Source organism: Stylophora pistillata, chromosome 6 (genome assembly GCF_964205215.1).
Source record: "Stylophora pistillata chromosome 6, jaStyPist1.2, whole genome shotgun sequence".
Classification (NCBI taxonomy): domain Eukaryota; kingdom Metazoa; phylum Cnidaria; class Anthozoa; order Scleractinia; family Pocilloporidae; genus Stylophora; species Stylophora pistillata.
In genome coordinates, this window is record NC_142524.1 from 2097094 (window position 1) to 2116142 (window position 19049).

Here is a 19049-nt window from a genome sequence, read left to right on the forward strand (position 1 = left end):
AATTACGCCAGCTGTTCAACGCGAGAACAATTTTAACCGAGATAGTTGAATGGAAACCCTCTTCTAGGGCTTCCATCGGTGAAGACAAGCGAAAAGGCAAATAAGCAGAAACCGGTAGTTTTCTAGTGGCGTCAAACTTCCCTACCTCATACCCAGAGACTGGCATTGGCTATTATCAAACAACAAACATATGAAATACATATATATGAACTGCGGTTATGAAACGTATATGTGCACGATCCTTCGCAGTAAAGCACTATTTAAGCAATAGTGAAAATCAGACCTGAAAAAAATTCAGGCCTGTACGGGATTCGAACCACTGACCTCTGCGATACTAGTGCAGCGCTCTACCAATTGAGCTAACAAGCCAACTGGGAGCAGGCCATCAAATTAATTCGACATAAACCCGTAGATGATAAATCAAACAACAAACATATGAAATACATATATATGAACTGCGGTTATGAAACGTATATGTGCACGATCCTTCGCAGTAAAGCACTATTTAAGCAATAGTGAAAATCAGACCTGAAAAAAATTCAGGCCTGTACGGGATTCGAACCACTGACCTCTGCGATACTAGTGCAGCGCTCTACCAATTGAGCTAACAAGCCAACTGGGAGCAGGCCATCAAATTAATTCGACATAAACCCGTAGATGATAAATCAAACAACAAACATATGAAATACATATATATGAACTGCGGTTATGAAACGTATATGTGCACGATCCTTCGCAGTAAAGCACCATTTAACTTGAATAGTGAAAATCAGTTCGAGTTTAAGCAATAGTGAAAATCTGTTCGAATCCCGTACAGGCCTGAATTTTTTTCAGGTCTGATTTTCACTATTGCTTAAATAGTGCTTTACTGCGAAGGATCGTGCACATGTACGTTTCATAACCGCAGTTCATATATATGTATTTCATATGTTTGTTGTTTAATTTATCATCTACGGGCTTATGTCGAATTAATTTGATGGCCTGCTCCCAGTTGGCTTGTTAGCTCAATTGGTAGAGCGCTGCACTAGTATCGCAGAGGTCAGTGGTTCGAATCCCGTACAGGCCTGAATTTTTTTCAGGTCTGATTTTCACTATTGCTTAAATAGTGCTTTACTGCGAAGGATCGTGCACATATACATTGGCTGTTATGTTGCGGTATATGCATTATTGTAAATATTTCCAATTTCAGACAGCTATTCCTTCGTTAACTTGAATTTAAATCCTTACTGAATATTTCTTTAACCATGCTCCTTGTTGGTTAAAGAGTTTCCTAACTGGTAAATTCAGTTAAGGATCTACTTTCTCGGATTTTGGTGACGGCGGGAAAGATGATTGAGTGATGGAACACTGAGTCATCTGCCCCAGTCTTACCGCGGTTATGCTAGTGGACAAAATTCAAGATGTCGCGTGGTACCAGCGCCGGGTTTGACCGACACATAACAATTTTTTCGCCGGAAGGACGGTTATATCAAGTTGGTGAGTTTATTTCTTCCAAACACTGATTACTAGCGTGTTCAAATGACAATTTTTTTATGCTTTCCACCCACAGAATATGCTTTTAAAGCCATAAATCAAGGCGGATTAACATCTATCGGTCTTCGTGGGGCTGACTCAGCAGTAGTTGTGACTCAAAAGAAAGTCCCAGTGAGTTATTTTTCCTTACTTACCATCCACACTGTTGTCTAAATAAAAGGGACTTTGTACTGTTACTGTCCTTCAGGTTGATTTCATCCATTTTAATTTTACAGGCCTTGGGATTATAAACTTTCGTTTCGGCTTCAAAATCGTCCAATCGAGATAGACAATTTATGCTCGCTCTGAGATGTTTTAGTTTGTATCGATGCAGAAATCGAAATCTTTGTCTCAGGTTATTTTCCGGAATAAGTTTTTCTTAACTTGGTTTAATTATTTCAGAATAGGTTTTACTCCGTTTTTGGAAAAAGTTATCTCTTAGATTATGTAGTTTTTTTGGATTCGATGACAATTTTGACTTGGCCTTGGTAACCACGCTTATTTTGTCAGACAGAGGGGTTACACAGACTCGATCTTGGGGAAAATTTTAACCACAGGCTAACTGCATTGGGCAATGGAAGTTCTGCCCAAGCTCAGGGCTAGATTCTTGAGACTGTGTTTCAAAGATAGCATACCTCCTCTAATTTCTGATTGTTAATGTCTTTCCATAAGTCCATTATTTTACGCAATGGTTTAATTTGCAGGGTTTTTCAATTAATTTTTTAACCAAGAACCCTGTATGAACTGTAATTTTTTTGTTTTAAGGTGTTATGTAGAGGTGAAACTGTAAGTTAAACTGGTTAACATATTTATAAAAGCATATTTGTTGGCTGTTGTAAGCCTGGATAACAAATTCTTGCATTCTTGTTTTCATGTTTTACAGGACAAACTGCTGGATGCCTCCACTGTGACTCACCTGTTTGAGTTATCAGAAAGAATAGGATGTGTTATGACCGGCCTGATAGGTACTTGTATCACTTACTTTATACTTGGATATCTCTATGTTTTCAGGAAGCCTGGCACTGTACTTTCCAGGTCTGCTTGTATTTTGCATGAGAGGTTGGACAATTTTTACCCTGCTACACAGACTTCTCTGGCTAAATCTTAATAGATTAAGCTCTTTTTTATTTAGACATGGAGAAGAAAATTTTTCTTGTCACTTTTTATCATTTTCCTGTTACTAAAATTCTAAAAGAAACCCCGTTATGCTTTATACATCTACAGATACACTTAAAATTTAAGGAGACACCAAAACTCTGGCCCCGCTTGTTCGAAAGCCGATTAAATTATCCCTCGATTAGAGGTTAATCAACGATTAAATTTCTTATCCCAAGGATAGCTAATCTAGGTTTAAAATAACGTTCCTGAAAGCAGATTTATTCCTCGATTAACTATCCCACGATTAAGCCGAGATTAAACCAATGAAACCGGTTATTAGGAGCAACGCGTGAACAAAGAAAAAAATTGGAGGGAAAAAATGGCGGAAAGTGAGAGTGCACATGGAAATGGAAACCAAACGAAAGATTGAAAAAGAAAACAGAATTTTTCAGTTTATGAGATTGAAGTCATCATCGATAGTGTCAAAAAAAATCTGGACTTAATCCAGTCCAAATTAATGAATGCTGTGACCAACAAAAAGAAACAAATGCTCTGGGAAGAAATAACCCAAGTGGTAAATGCGGTCGGAACAGTGAAGCGAACGGTTACGGAGGTAAAAGACTAGTGGAAAAATCTCCATAGCATCGCCAAGAAAGAATTTGCAGAATTCAAGAGGGAGATCAAGGTAACTGGGGGTGATCGGCCTCCAAAGTCACCAAGTGCTGCCAGCAGAGAGTTAATTGAGGTGCTTGAGGACACACCGGCGTTCAGCGGTTTGATTGGCTTTGAGACAGGTTTGTAAACAATTGTTTCTAGGTTACCAAAAATTTTAAAATTGTAGACGGTCAACCGGCCATGTTGTTTCGGTGGGGTTTTCAGCTCATCAATCGCCTTCCTGCCTTTGAGCGTACAAAATGCTCGGACACAAGGGAGGAAAAGATAAGTTTGCACGTTCTTTTTTTTTTTTTAACCTACATCCATAACTGTATTAATCAAGTTTTACCTTATTTAGTTTATTATCCCATTGCATTTCATGAGTGTACTTCAGGAAACGGAGGCTGCCATGGAGAATTCCAAACCAGTTTGCTGCTTTTGCGGCATTTACAGGGTTGTATTCGATTAAACCCTGTTTAAGCTGACTCTAGACGAACGTTCCATGACGGAGTATTAGTAATTCTCTTGATTAATTCATTTATCAAAAATTGCATAGCTCCGTCACTTTGCAAAGCGATCTGAGGAGTGAGACAAAAACCTTTGATTTCGAAGAATGTCTTGGATACAGTTTATAATTTGGTTAAAATTTGTTTTGTCAAAGACAAAGTGCTCCTATTTTTTCTTTATTAATCTTTGACTAAGGAGTGTTCTTCAATTATTTACGAACGGCTATTTATAAATAACTAGTTTTTATCATTTCGTCTTGACGCAACTTTGTTTTGGTTTGTGATTGATGAAATAATTTGTTGTTGTTCCTGTTATTATGTCCTACTTTTTCGGTCACTAAACTGTGGTACGGTTCTCATTGGCAATTCACTCTGGTTCCACTTTATCTGTCTATAAGAAGCCTAACTTTTGGTACATGACTTTCAGATTTTGTAAGCATTTTTTAGTTATTTTTTTAAAAAAAAATAACTATATGTTAGCGTATAGATTGGTGTATTGTGGTGTAGTGTAATCTGATCAGCGCAATTTGGTGTATCTCTAAGCAATCTGATTGGCGCATCTTTTTTTCTTGGTGTATCTCAACGCAATGTGATTGGCCCAATTTTTTGGTGTATCACAAACCAATCAGATTGTAGTATTTTTCGATGTCGCACCAATCAGAGCGTTCTTGCTAATGTGTGGTTTGACAGGTCTTCAAATTTAAGCGAATCAACACGCGAGTTGGAGAGAGCGGTTCGCAAATTAAGGAAATGTATCAGTCGTGTTGTGAAAGCGGTGGAGCTGTGATCATTGTACAACTATTCTTATTCTTCCTTCTGAAGGAGACTGAGTGGAACATGAGAAAAATTTTGAATCAAATATTACTTCAGATATTGATAGGAGCAACTTCAGGATATTTCATTGCTATATATGAGTTAATTGGCGATTCCAATTTTGAATTTCGCTCAAAGAACGGGGTAAGATGACATCTACAAGAGTTGTAAAATCATCTATTCAATGTAATGGCTCATGTCCTTCGTGAGGATTTTATCGCTATGATCTGTCTGGATTTGAAAGGTCGTCAGGGAACTTTTTCTACCGATTAGCGAGTTAAAACATGCATGTTTTGTGTACCACTCCTTCACTTGCGACGCACACACCTTCAGCTAAAGGCCAACACTAATTTAGCATTATAGCGTGTTGTTTTGGAAGGGCTAATTTTGCTGACTCTGGTAAAACTTGCACAAGACATTTGCATAAATTGCATTTGATTGACTATCTTTTTTTTTGCCATATGGTTGCTCTTTTAGTAGCAGTTCCAACGACCACCAAGTTACATTTACTTTCTTCGTCGACTGCCTTGTTACATATCCGTTTCTTTGCTTCTAAAAGTTCTCCAAGAATTATACAGTGCTTTCAATAAGATTTGAAATAGGTGGCTACCTCGGTACAACACCCGCTGGAGAGCGACTTGATTGCGACTTAGCGTGGCGACTGCGACTTGAGCGCAGTGAAATATACCCGGTGACTCGCAACAGAATAGCTGCCGGAGCTCCGGCAGGTGCCAGGTCTTATTGAAAGCACTGATTATATATTGTTTAAACGATATTTTCCCGTTACAATTGCGTGTTTACTTTTTACTCGCCAGTATGGATTAGACTTTCTTAGATGAAATGCCATTTTCCAGTAAACAACGTAAATTTTATGATATAAATCTACCTCAATGAAAAATATTTTACAAGGGACAGAATGGTACGGTCGGTTAATTTTCAACTCTCACATGCTTAGACGTTTTCTACCAATAAAATTCGCTTTTAGCCAACCTGGACTTTACCCCATTGCATGTCAATTTCCTGTAAACAACCTGCATTTTATCATCACGTATTTCGCACGCACAGGGCAAAGTCCAGATAGGCAACAACCAATCAAGTAGCCCACCTTCTTATCCTTTGAAGAGTGATACTTTCTCTTGGTTCAATCTACTTTCACTTGTTTGAAGAACGGAGACCAGAAAGTATTTTTGTCCAGAGGCTGTAAGAGATCAAATAGAGCTTTACACTGCAAAATTACATGGAAGATTATTTTGAGGCAACCACCTGTTACTGAACAAGAGGCTACACGGAGCCTATATTTGGGCCGGATTTGTGGATCAGCGGATTGAATTGAATTGGTTCGAATTGAGGGCTTTGCTGTTTTAGCAAAATCGCTGTCAAGTGCTTTTTATGGTTCGTTAACATGGAGAGTTATGGAGACTAAGACTTCGGAACAAGTCGATGACATCTATGACAATTTGGGAAAACTAAAATCGCCAGAGGAAGTGCGGGATCACTCATTGAAAGTTTGCATTTGAACACGATGGAGAGTTATGGAGACTAAGACTTCGGAACAAGTCGATGACATCTATGACAATTTGGGAAAACTAAAATCGCCAGAGGAAGTGCGGGATCACTCATTGAAAGTTTGCATTTGAACACGATGATTTTGCTTACAAGGATTTCTCTTGCTTACATCTAATAACAAACCTTTGAAGTTTTTTTTGCCTCAGAACGATATATCACAGAAGGCATTTTATAGACCTCAAGTTTTTTGACTGATTGAAATTAAAGGTATGTGGCAGTGACTTCCACAAGTTTTTTTAAAAGAAAAGAAAAAGAAAAGAAAAGTATAATTTTTTTGTCTGCAATATTAATTTACGAATGGATTCAATCGCCAATATTTACATAAGATGATCATATTAATTAATCGAATTTAAACAATCGGCCAAAACTTTGACTGTTCCCAAGGGTTGTTGTTGTCATCAGTACGTTAACAATAGAAGTGATTCACAGTATTAGGTTTGTACTTTAAATAAATATATTTAAGTGCACTCGAAAGATGAGTATAAACTGTAACAAGCTTATCGTTGATGCGCGCCCAGTACTTCAAATCTGACTGACAATCGATGCCAAAACTCAACCTCGTTCCCAGGCTATGTCCACCACATTGCTTTACGCTGATTAAAAACTGCGCGCTATTGTGCATTTTCTTGCACAGGAAAAACCAAACGGAATTTCTTATTCTGGCTCTTAATGGTCACAATAATAACTAGGACTTTGTCTCTGATGAAGTAACGGCAATAAGCACAATTTTAACCTACGAGCAGGTCGTCGTTTGGTCTCGTCACGCAACTTGGAGAGAGAGAGAGAGAGAGAGAGAGCTAGACGTAAAGGCACTTTTGTAACCCCACTGTGGCACTTATGTAACCTGAAGTGGCACTCGTGTAACCTACAGTGGCACTTCTGTAACTTTAATGGCACTTATGTAACTTATGGTACTACTGTAACCTGACACTCATGTAACTTTTGTGGCACTCATGTAACTTTTGTGGCATTCTTGCAACTTTTGTGGCACTCTTGCAACTTTTGTGGTACTCGTGTAACTTTGTGGCACTCGTGTAACTTGTGGCACTCATGTAACTTGTGGCACTTGTGTAACTTTTGTGGCACTTCAGTAACGCCATATTTCTGAATAGTGTGTTTTCAGTAAAATAACGAATGAAACACTTTCCTAAATATATAATTCAGAGGAAAGGAACTGCATTGTTCCCGCCTTACTTTAAGAACTGAGTTATTATCATTGAGGGATAAATTCCAGTGAAGCAATGCCGAATTTAACACTGTCGATCGATCAGCGTCAATGTAGCTTTGTTTGGCTACTGTTTTTCTAGCATTCAAGATGCTGTTTAGCATTAACTTTACTAAGCTCACGTTAATGTTAACTTAGGGACCAAGCTAAGTTGAAGAATGTCTTCTTCTGTATGACCATCGTCCTTTAAAATGGATTATTTTGGTCTCCAAGCAAGGCTTAAAAGTCTGCAATGTGCAGAGTCCGCAGCCATGCGAAGAGGCGATACTTAATAAGCCAAACAGGTAAATGAATCAATGTACTGCACTTGTATTGTACTTGCAAGAGAGCAATATTGAAAGTGTAGTAGAATAAAAGCTTTATATAAACGCAACATTACATTACTGGTAATAATGTTTTTAAATCTTTTAAGAACCAGGCACGTAGCGTGGTCATTTTTTCAAATACACACAAGTACATATGATCTCGAAACCTAAGTAAACTGAGCGTAAAAATAGAAACAATTGCTAAAAATTTTAAACTTTTCTGGTCACTTGAAGTACGCACGTGAGTATATGCGTATGGGACGCTACGCGCCTGAGAACACCAAATTGTTTATTAACCTTAAATCACATCTGTGAGATGTGACAATTAAAGCTCAAATATTGTAAGAAATAGACAACTTTTTTGAGAGACATGTTTCAGCATGCTTATGCCATCTTCAATCAATGAGTAACAGAATGTGAGTAAATACATAACAGACAAGTAGATGAATAAAATATTTACATTATGATGTAGAACAAAAGTGGGTACTAAATAGTGGACGCAAATAGCGCAAATAGTGGATGCTAAATTGACCAATGGGGGTGCTTTAATTGAGCTGTGTTAGTAAGTAGTTAATCCTCATTTCAATGATAAAACATGAAACTCTAGGTAGTGAAGATTACACCCTTGTCTTGGAAGTACTTTTTGTTCGTTTGTCTTTGCTTTTGGGTTTTGGTGTTTTTTTGTTTTTTGAAATTAGCGGATGACGTCTCATTTGAATACCCATATCTCTTAATGATGGTGGTAAACTCATGTCATTGAGTAGAAAACAATTAGGTATCCTACAAGAACAAATGTAGTTGAACTATGCCCAGTTGATAATACCGTTTTTCAGTACTGAAATCAGATTAAAGAGTCATTGTGTAGTGTAAGGTTATCTCGCAGCTTGAACCGAGCACCAAGAAATCTAAAACTAAGCGATCCATCTTTACCACTACTCTATCACTAAGTAAGAAACTGTAAAAGTCAGCGTAAAGTATGGTAGCTTACATGCCGTCAGTTTAGCAAATGTTTGATTCCTCTTTTAACATTTCATTTGCAACCATGCATGCTCTTTGGAATGGACGATACCTAAGATGCTCTAGTCAATGCCTGTTCTACATATCCAAACCGTCCTCTGATGATTAAAATGAAATGAGGCCTAGATAAAGCGATTAACAGACTCACCCTTAGGTAAGGGACAGGGTCAGCAATGGAAAAAAAAGTCACCTAAAATGAGGAAGGTTGGCGGATCCACATGGTAGTGTGTATTAGATGGGATAAAAAAAAAGGTTTCCGAAACTATGCAACCTGGAAACTATACTATCATACCACATTGAGGTCACTTAAAATCACAATGTTTTTCTACCATTTAAGGATTGCCCATCTATTCTTGTTGAAATCAGCGAGCTTCATTTGGTTTTAGCCAGCTTGATATTGCCCTTTCTATTATAACGCGATGTCCTAAGCGGCTGGGAAAGAAGGAACAGAATTTAAGGGACAGTTTAGATGGGGACCGTGAGAGGAATATAATACAGCAATCTATTGAATACATAATCCTCATGAAAGAAATAACAATTTCTACATTTCTTAAGGTTCTCACCGGTGTTCAAAAGTATTCGTGACAATTAATTTTGACACCTACTGTCGGCTTAATAAAGTGTATATACTCATGGTTTAACTGTGGGTTGTGGTAAATTTTTAATTGATCAACTTGGTTGATCCCAGCACTATAAAATTGAATCCACCATCTTAAAATGAATGTGTCAGTAAGCATACAGCGTGGTGATTGTTTGTACCAAAGTTTATTTAATTTCGACGCTTTTAAATGGGAATCTCCCTTTGAGAAAAATCTAGCGAAAATGGCACTCCTGTAACCCGCATTACAGTCAAGGGTGTATGTTGGTTAAATGGTTGCCGAGAGCAACAAAAAGAAGTTAAAAGGCTGAAACTTTTCCAACATAAATAGTTGGCATGGGACTACATGTCATAAAAATTTTAGCTCGAAATGTTGAGTGACATCGTCGTAGTGGACTTGTCAAGTTCAAAACTTCATTTCAAGGGCTTAAATTGAATTGCCAATCTTGACTACGGATGAAAGGGCATGTACATTTACCTGACTTTTTGAAACGTGCATAAAACTGGTTTTAAAATTGTCGGGGTAGTTAAGAGAACCTAGTGGTGTGTATTAGCTATCGATCTATCGATTAATTGCTGTGGAATATGCCAATTACCCTTTAAAATGTACCCTTACCCCAAAGGGTGCCACAAAGGTTACATTTCACATTTGAAAAGTTAATAAAAAATAGTAAAATGCGTCAGTTCTTTTGAAATTTTTAACATAACACGAACGAAACACTGATAGACCCATGCACGCTTTAATTGCGACTTTTTCAGCATTCCTCAATGAGTCATTACTTGAGATACGAAAGGTTACAAAAGTGGTGCGCTTTACGCCGAGAGAGAGAGAGAGAGGGCGTTGCGTGACAAATTCAAATTAGGGCTGTGGAGATGACTGCAGGAAGTGTTGTACCAATGCAGTTTCTTTTTGCCAACAATTATTCAGACACCAGCATCAGTTGTATAGTATCCCATTTTGTCGAGTTCTTGGGTTCGGTAATATTGCGATAGAGAGTTATACTCAGGACGCAGAGCTCTAGTCATGCGCAAGTCTTTATTCAACTCAACCATATATTACACGTGATTACATTCCAGATGAACAGATCACATATGTACAACATGTATACATGCAGCTTAAGAATACTAATTAGCTAAGGTAAATGATTAACTGAAAAATTGAAGTACGCTAATAACCCAACCTTAGATCTTTACTTAAATGGCGACCGCTTAGAAGAAGCCAAGGATGAAAAACTCCTAGGCGTCAAGATCGACAAGCACATTAGCTGGCACAACCACATCGAATACTTGATTAGGCTGCTGAACTCTAGAATTTATCTGTTAAAAAGAGCGAATGGCTACCTTGACCTCCACTGCAGAAAATTGTTATTTAATGCGCTTATTAAGCCTGTCTTTGAATATTGCTCTTCGGTTTGGGGTAACGCCCCTAATGACCAATTGTTAAGAATACTTAAAGTGCAGAGACGTTGTAGTAGGTTAATATAAGATGCTAGTTTTCACAATAACTCGGTTCAAATGTTCAAGAAACTACAATGGATGCCAATTGATGATGTATTACGCATGAAGAAATTGTGCACGATGTTCAAAATTATGAACGGAGAGTGTCCGCATTATTTTACAAGCTAGAGGGGAATCCTTGTTTACAATAATTACCTCAGTAGCATAAGCAATTCAGTTTCTGATGGAGCTAAAAATAAATCAGTTCTGAATATCAAAAGCTCAAAGTATGATTAACTCGGCCAATGAATACGAGCCTGGTGCATTGAATACTTTTTGTGCAACACAGGTTTACAAAACTCAAAATTTTATATAGAATGTATGAGCTCATTAGCGCTTTTGCCACCCAGAAATTTTGCAGCTTTTGATGGTTTATTTCTTCTTGAATATTACACCCAAAGAGCTAAAAATTTCACCATGTACTAAGGTTTTCTAGCTCTTAAGCTGCCTGAAGTCAATTTGTATCTAACATGCTTCCTTCCTTACACAAAGCCGTATGCAAATGAGCAAAAATGTAAACAATGACGTCAGAATGAATCCGCCCATAGAACTTATGTAAAAAACACCCATTCTTATAATACGCGAGCTTCTTTCCATGATCATCTTGCCTGCCGAAATGTCGCTCCAACGCAGGCCTTCGAACATTTCATGCAAGTGCCACTCACTTATGGAACCGTCTGGACGACAAATTTAAAACTGTTACAGATGAAAGCAATTTTAAGAAACTTTTAGTGAACAATTTTTTACAAAGTAATTCAGATCGTGAACATTTTACTATCTCTAGAACGTTTTGAATATATTTATGTGCATGCTGTTCTTGATAATCTAGTTTTAACAATTCTTTTTAATACAGCCCACAATGTAAACTACTGGGTTACCAGTAACTGTGTTAGCTACTAAAATTTATTTATTTATTTATTTGACTAAAACACTACACATTTCAACCTACGTATCCAAAAAAATAACTCCTGCATGCGTAGCATGCCTATGTTCGTAAATGATTTCACTGAGTTAAGTCTACTAGTACACAAATTCATTGTATGAATTTGAATAATTTATTTTTGTACATGTTAAAGCTTAAGATTCCTTGTGGGAGAGATGCTCCTTCTGTTGTTTCATTATGTGATGCATAAAACTAAATTCACACTCTTTGAGCCTGAGTGAAACCTTAATTGTGCTTGAAATATTTTATAGGAGAAGATGCTCATTTACCATCAGAGTCTGCAAAGATTGGGACTGAAGAAGACTGTTTGAGCATCATTGAAGATGTGCATTCTTCACCAGCCAAGGCTGATGAACGGAAGAAACCTGCCAAAAGAATCAGTAATGATGATGTTCTGAAAAAGGAGTGTGAATGCCTGTGTACTCAGAAGGAAACTTTGATTCTTAAAAAACAGAAATTGAAATTGCAAATTAATCTTTTGGAGCAACAGGTGAATGCCAACAAAACCTTCGGAACTGCATTAAATGCAAATTTTGTGGTTGCTGACACTGATTCAATTTAAAGGAGGAATATTGTAAAAAGTCCTCCAAAAGAATTATTTTGGGCAAATGTTCTTCTTGTATAAATTATAATGAAAAGTAAACAATGTATTCTGTTCTTAAACACAAAGGCGCACTATATAAGGAAGTCTTCCCTGGGAAGACGTAGGCTCATTTGTCACTCACCGTTGACGTGTGCGAGTCAAATTCAAATGCTGATAGACGAAAAAAAGGTGGTAATGAGATATCTATTGTTTACTTCCACCAGCATGGTGGCATGAGGTAACGTGCAAACCACCTACTTCGATCTCAAATTTACTGCCGCAAATAAAGACAGTTTCCATTGGAGAAAGGAAATACAAATCTCAAAAATTCCTGTATTGTGATGAAGACGTAAAACAATTTTGAGGAATGCGCCCGCTGTTCACTGCTTTGGAGTAGCTGTAGCTCAAGCTGAATTGACCCTAAGAGTTCTACATTACACGACAGTTGATTAACAAATGGTCCAGTGGGACCTATGGCTCCTTTTATAGCGCGCCTTCGTGTTTAAAATGTATTTTGATGCAATAAAACAGACTCTTGAGTCAAAATTATTTTAATTTTTTTTTTCTTCAACCAGAAACCCCTTCAATTTATCTGTGAATTTTTATATTTTATGGGGAGTTAAATTACAAGAAAAACTGATTGCATTAGGCAGAAATACAAAAATTAAAATTTGTTAGAAAAAGATGTTGCAGATGTGGTCTCAGATGACCTTGCCATCCTCAGGACCATGGAAGCAAACAAGACAAGGCTGATCATCAGCCTCAGCATGGCCATCCAAAGGTTCATTTCTCAGAATTGCAATGTTATGTAAAACTGCACATGCTCCAATGATGATGGATACTTTTTCTGGCTTCATTCTGATCTCAGAATGAAGTAAATGGAACCTTCGCTTCCAGCAGCCAAAGGCTTGTGCTATTGCCACTCTTGTTCTTTTGTGGGCACTGTTGAACTCTTGCTGCTTGTCTGTGACTGGATTCAGGTAAGGGGTCATCAGGTAAGGCTTACAAGGGTAACCACTGTCACCTAACAGTAAACCATCTTCCAGGGACTGGTGTTGGTTATTAAGTTGTTGTCCAATTCTTGAATCCCTAAATATGAAGCTGTCATGGGTGCTGCCCGGCCATCGTGCTACAATGTTAGTAAACATGCCTAAAATGAAACAGCAAAAAAGTAATGTGACCATTTCTTACCTATGATGTAGAAAATCTCATCTCAGTTTATTACAACAATGTACTGCAAAGAGAAACCACAATAATCGTGTCTATGATTAACTGGGGTAACTGATTCAAATATTTAATTTATTTGCGTAACCTTTTCATTCTTTATTTAATTTGTGTTCTGAAAATTGGGGGGCTGCATCATTGTGAAATCCCTGCTGATTGCTGCACTCTGTTGGCCATTAGCTGTGCAATATATTCACAAACATCTCACATTTTTTCTTTTTTTTTTTCCTTGTTTTTTCTATTTTATACTGTTATTAAAATATTGGTGTAATTATCTTGGTTAATTTCCATGTGTTTTTGCAAACCAAACTTTACCCATACCATTTGAATCAAATGATTTCATTTATTTTTGTTTTAAAAAAGGTTGTCAATTGGGAACAGAATGTATGTGAACTGAAATGTTCAACAATATATTGACTCAGATCTTCTCCTTTTTATACCCTTAATTCCTAATCAAAAAAAATTTTATCACTACTCCCATATCCTGAATATATGAAACTACAATCTAGTAACTCCCATCAATGCAACCCCATAGCAGCAGGTTTGCTAGAAATCTCAATCTAAAAAACCTCTCAGGGGAGTTCCCCTCCCTGTCAAAGGTTATTTTACAATTTTTATGAAACACTAACTGTGATGATATTTTAGTATGTTACTAACCTTTGTGATTGCAAATTGCTTGCACATTTATGGAATGAAACCCTTTACGATCGACAAAATCGTTTTCGTTTTGATGTGGTGCCTGAATCTTGATGTGAGTGCCGTCAACACAACCAATCACCCCAGGAAACCCCCCCTTGGTGAAAAAACCGCGTTTGTTTTGAAATATCTCTGCTTCGGTCGATGGCCACTTGATGAAGTTTCCTTGTTTCTGTGCGAGGGCAAGGGAATCTTGGCTGATAATTCGGGACACGGTTGATTTTGACAATCGCAGAGTATCTCCAATAACTTGAAGAAAGCCTCCGGAGGCGAAAAAGCGCAATGCTACAAGGACTTGCACAGTTGTTGACAAGGCATGGTTTGGAGATGTATCTCTTTCGAGATTGTCGCAAAGGAGCTCAGACAAAAATTCTAGGGACTCTTGACCAAAACGATATCGACTTCTCAATTCTTCATCTGTGAAATCGTCCAGGGAAAAGTCGTCTGGAAGCCTAAATGTCCTTTCTTTCCTTCTTGGGGCCGGCATTAAGCCTAATCCGCTAAGCAATAAGTCGGCCATTTTGTTTTGTTTGGGGAAAGTTTACCCTCGATTAGTGAGTTAATCCACCTCGCTAGGTGTGTTAAAATTAACCTTTATTTTAACCCAGGGATAGCGCTAATTGCGCTTTCAGGAACAGAAATTAATCGTGGGTTAGATTTTAATCTTGGGTTAGGGTGATTTAATCGAGGGTTAGCGCTAATCGGCTTTCGAACAACCGGGGCCTGGTGGTTATGATTATGTCTTCCTTGTTGTTAAGTCCTAACTAAAAATGATTATGAATTATAGCTCTTCTCGTGTGGCTGGTTTAAGATTCCCAAGGTCTTATGTTCCTAATTTGTTATTTTAATTAATGATTAATTATAGATTGAAGTTAAATTCATAAACCACCAAATATAAAGACATTAATTTGGTAATATAGATACATACATACATACATACATGCATGCATGCATGCATGCATGCATGCATACATACATACATACATAGGTTAATTGACCACTCTCCATGGGACTTTTCAGGGCCATTCTTACAACACTGTGCGGGGGACTTTACCAGACTGCCTGTAGCAGTTTACAATGAATAAAGGCAAATCTAGCAGATGCCCCCAATTTCCAGTAAACGGGTCAGACCACATCACAGTAATCTCGTGAGTGGGTTCTTTAACGTCCCTTGCCTAACCAAATTAGCTAATCAATAGATGTAGGAAACGGGACTTACGGTTTATTCGTCTTTATCCAAGAGGACCAGAATGTCTATCCATTTCTTGATATTATAGAAAGGTAGCACATTCTCCTCAGTTATTTAAAGACCTTGAGGGTTGGTCCGGCCTGGGCTCAAGCCCTCAACCTTCTGCTCAACAGTTTGGCGCTCTAACCAACTGAGCTAACCAGGAGGCGGTGTGACCATGGGATGGAAGTAATGTACTTGTATCTTGAGCATGTAATGGGTCTGGTAAAGCAACAATTGTCCTTTGGCGTACTATTTAAGGGCCCTAGTCAGCCACGCTCATGTTTATGTTTACACATGGGAATTCTGACGTTGCATGTCCAAAAATTTACCTGCAAACCTCTTATGTAGTAGTTCAACTAACTCTCAATAATAAATTTTCACTTGACAGAAGGCTAGTTGCGCCAATGCAGTGCAATCTGAAAACGACAGTAAAAATGTCAGAATATCGATGGCATTGAAAATGGCCGATTTCACTGCTTCCGCGCGCAATGCATTAAGGGTGACCAGGGCCCTTTAATTACTTATCATTGATTAATGCCTGTATTACACTCATTTTGTTTGTAGCTGATGCTCGTTCCCAGGTTCAGAGGGCTAGATATGAAGCAGCCAACTGGAAATATAAATATGGGTATGAAATTCCTGTAGATATGCTGTGCAAAAGAATTGCTGACATTTCACAAGTTTACACTCAAAATGCTGAGATGAGACCACTTGGATGCAGTAAGTGAACTAGTTAATTAAACTTGGGTTCTCTGTCAGAGTGAAGTTTATTATTCAAGTAACAAAGTTTTTTATTACTCTTGATTTGCATATTAAATCAAATTCAGTTCAAAATGGAAGTGGAAGAAAGCCACTTGTGATTCAGAAAACTCTTCATAAGCTTCTAGTCCTGGGTGAAGTAGAATCCTGGTGGGGGGGGAGGGGAAAGTAAACAAAGCATCGATATATATCAGAGTGCAGATTTAAAATAATGAGAGATTTGTGGCCAAAGGGTTAGCATCCTGGGTGTGGGACCCAGTTCATTGTGTTCTTGGACAAGGCACTTGAGTCTCACAGTGCCCCTCTCCACCAAGGATATGGCAAGTTGTCAAGGAAAACTGATGAAGTTTGTGGTGTGGGAGTGGAAGATAACCTGTAAAGGACTTGCATCCCACATAGGGGAAGTGGCATGGGCAGAAATTGGAACAAGCTCTGGTAGTGTGGGTCACCTGGCTCAAGGGCTGACTTAACCAGAAAATAGATTAATCACTGTGTTGTGTTTGCAGGTATGATTCTGGTTGGCATTGATGATGAAAAAGGTCCCCAGTTATACAAAACAGACCCTGCTGGATATTACTGTGGCTTCAAAGGCTGTAGTGTTGGTGTTAAGCAAACAGAGGCAAATAGCTTTCTTGAAAAGAAGATAAAGAAAAAACATGCATGGACACAAAGTGAAACTATTGAGGTAAGTATCCTGTGGTGCATGCAAAAAGTTTCCTCGTTTGACCTAGAAATGTGCAGAATTATTTTCCAGGGAAGGATAATCTTTTAAGATGTATATGTTGTAGTTCAATTTTATACTTGGTTCAAATTTTATTTTCCTTTGTTCTCGGTCATGTTAATATATGATATTGAGTTTGAAACAAAGGAAAATAGAATTTGAACCAAGGATAAAATTGAACTACAACATATACACAAGCACATTTTTGCACCAAGCAAAAGCCATTGTGCTTATTTTCCTTCAAGTATTTTCTTTTTCTGAGCATTCCATGGAAGGACTTGATAAGAAAAGTAGTTTGTGTCCTCTGTATCAAGAGAAAAACACTCATTGAATCTTAAACACAGAATTTATTGCAAGTTAGGTTTGAGCCTTAGGGAATATCACAAGATATCCCTGGTAGACCTGTGGCATAGGTCCTTAAAAACAATTACATTTATCTTATTTACATACCCACAGACAGCCATCAGCTGCCTGTCATCTGTGTTATCTGCTGACTTTAAGCCATCTGAGTTAGAAGTTGGTATTGTGACAACTGATAATCCACGGTTCAAGTAAGTCTCTATGAATCAGCCCATTGTACCTTCCCTGCACTGAGTGAGTTCAATTGATCAGCCAGGCAAGCTGGTTGCTTTGTGTGAAAAATTTTGAACGTGTTTCTGGCTTATCCATCTTCATCTATGAATGGTAGAAAAAAAATGGCAAACTATGTAGCTACAATATTGTAGCAAGTCTTCAAAAACTGAAAGCAAAGTAATGACTTCACCCCCCCCCCCCCCAGTACAAAGAGAAATTTTACCAGGAGCTCAGAACTACTCAAAGTAGCAAGAAGCAATCAGTTTTACTTGAGCATGTGGTTGGTTAGAAAACTTAGTGCAAGTTTTCCAATAAAAAGTATAAAGTATAGTGAAAGAATACAAAAGCAACGTCAGATTGCTTTTAATACTTTTTTCAGAATAGCTTTCTTGATTATTGAATGAAATCCAAATTTTTAAGCTTGGTTTGGCTCACTTCAATCTCTTTTTGGTCTGGAAAATCTTACGCCACCCTCTCAACAAAGCTTACAAAGCTGAACCAAAAAGCAACCAGGTAATTGTTGTTATCCTGCACTTGAGGCTACCTACTTGTGTATACTTTCAGTTTTCTTTGGTTCCCTTTGACGTGTTCTTTTGTTCTGATTGGCTGCTATGATTACTTTAGTTCTGGCTTCAAAACTCAATCATAAGGAGCCCCAAGACAATCGAAGATCTCTATGTGTTTCTTAACAAGTTTAAAATAATTTTATCATCAAGTTCAGCCCTTTAACTACCAAAAGTGTTTAAAACAATTTCTCCTTATAATATCCATTCATTGTACAGCAAACAGCTAACGAGACTACTCAAACTTATGAAGAAGTTGTTATCCTGATCTAACACAAATTCTCATGACTAATTTACAAGGAAATTAGTAGCAGCTAGAGGGGAGAATTAACAATCAGATTTTGGGAGTTAAAGGGATAAATTATTGATAGTTCCATTGTTGACCTTACAGGATCCTAACAGAAGCTGAAATTGATGTACATTTGGTCGCCATTGCAGAGCGAGATTAGTTACTTACCAGGAACATTGCACAACGCAGGAACTGACTGTCTAGAAGCCCAGAAATGCTGGTTGTAGACCATTGACTGTTATACCATGCTGCTTTCACTCTCTTGCAAAATAAAACTTGATTGAATTCTTAATTTAGAGTTTGTCTTTTTGTCATTTGAGTGATGGCTATCACATCTTTCTTTTGTATCTGAAGTAAGAGTATCATAATTGTTCTAATTGTCTCATCATGGTTAAGGTAAACTCTGTTTACGAGCCTAGTGGCCCATCAGGCTGGTGCTTCACTCCGGTTTCTGTAGCATGAAACGACCAGGAGTATTTCTACTCCCCCCTGGTTATCTTATCATGGTTAGTATTTCTACTCCCCCCTGGTTATCTTATCATGGTTAGTAGACATAAATGATGTTGATGATATACCCATGAGAACTCACTCCTGGTGTTCATCTGCAAAGCAGGGGTGACAGTCTTTTGTTTCCATTTAGACAGTTTGACTGGGTTTAAACCAAGCTCTACAACTT

General features: G+C 37.8%; 1 protein-coding gene and 1 pseudogene across 2 annotated transcripts; both read left to right on the top strand.

Annotated features, from left to right (window-relative positions):
- Window positions 1-1351: 1351 nt before the first annotated feature.
- Window positions 1352-18665, top strand: LOC111330413 (proteasome subunit alpha type-6). The gene is made up of 7 exons (XM_022935265.2): window positions 1352-1476; window positions 1550-1644; window positions 2396-2477; window positions 16033-16188; window positions 16734-16912; window positions 17405-17499; window positions 18476-18665. Exons 1-7 carry the CDS (start codon window positions 1401-1403, stop codon window positions 18531-18533), a joined length of 741 nt encoding a protein of 246 aa, XP_022791000.2. The 5' UTR covers window positions 1352-1400; the 3' UTR covers window positions 18534-18665.
- Window positions 2487-12866, top strand: LOC148727708 (uncharacterized; annotated as a pseudogene). The gene is made up of 2 exons (XR_016002228.1): window positions 2487-3404; window positions 11986-12866. The product of XR_016002228.1 is annotated as an uncharacterized LOC148727708 (transcript).
- Window positions 18666-19049: the final 384 nt, after the last annotated feature.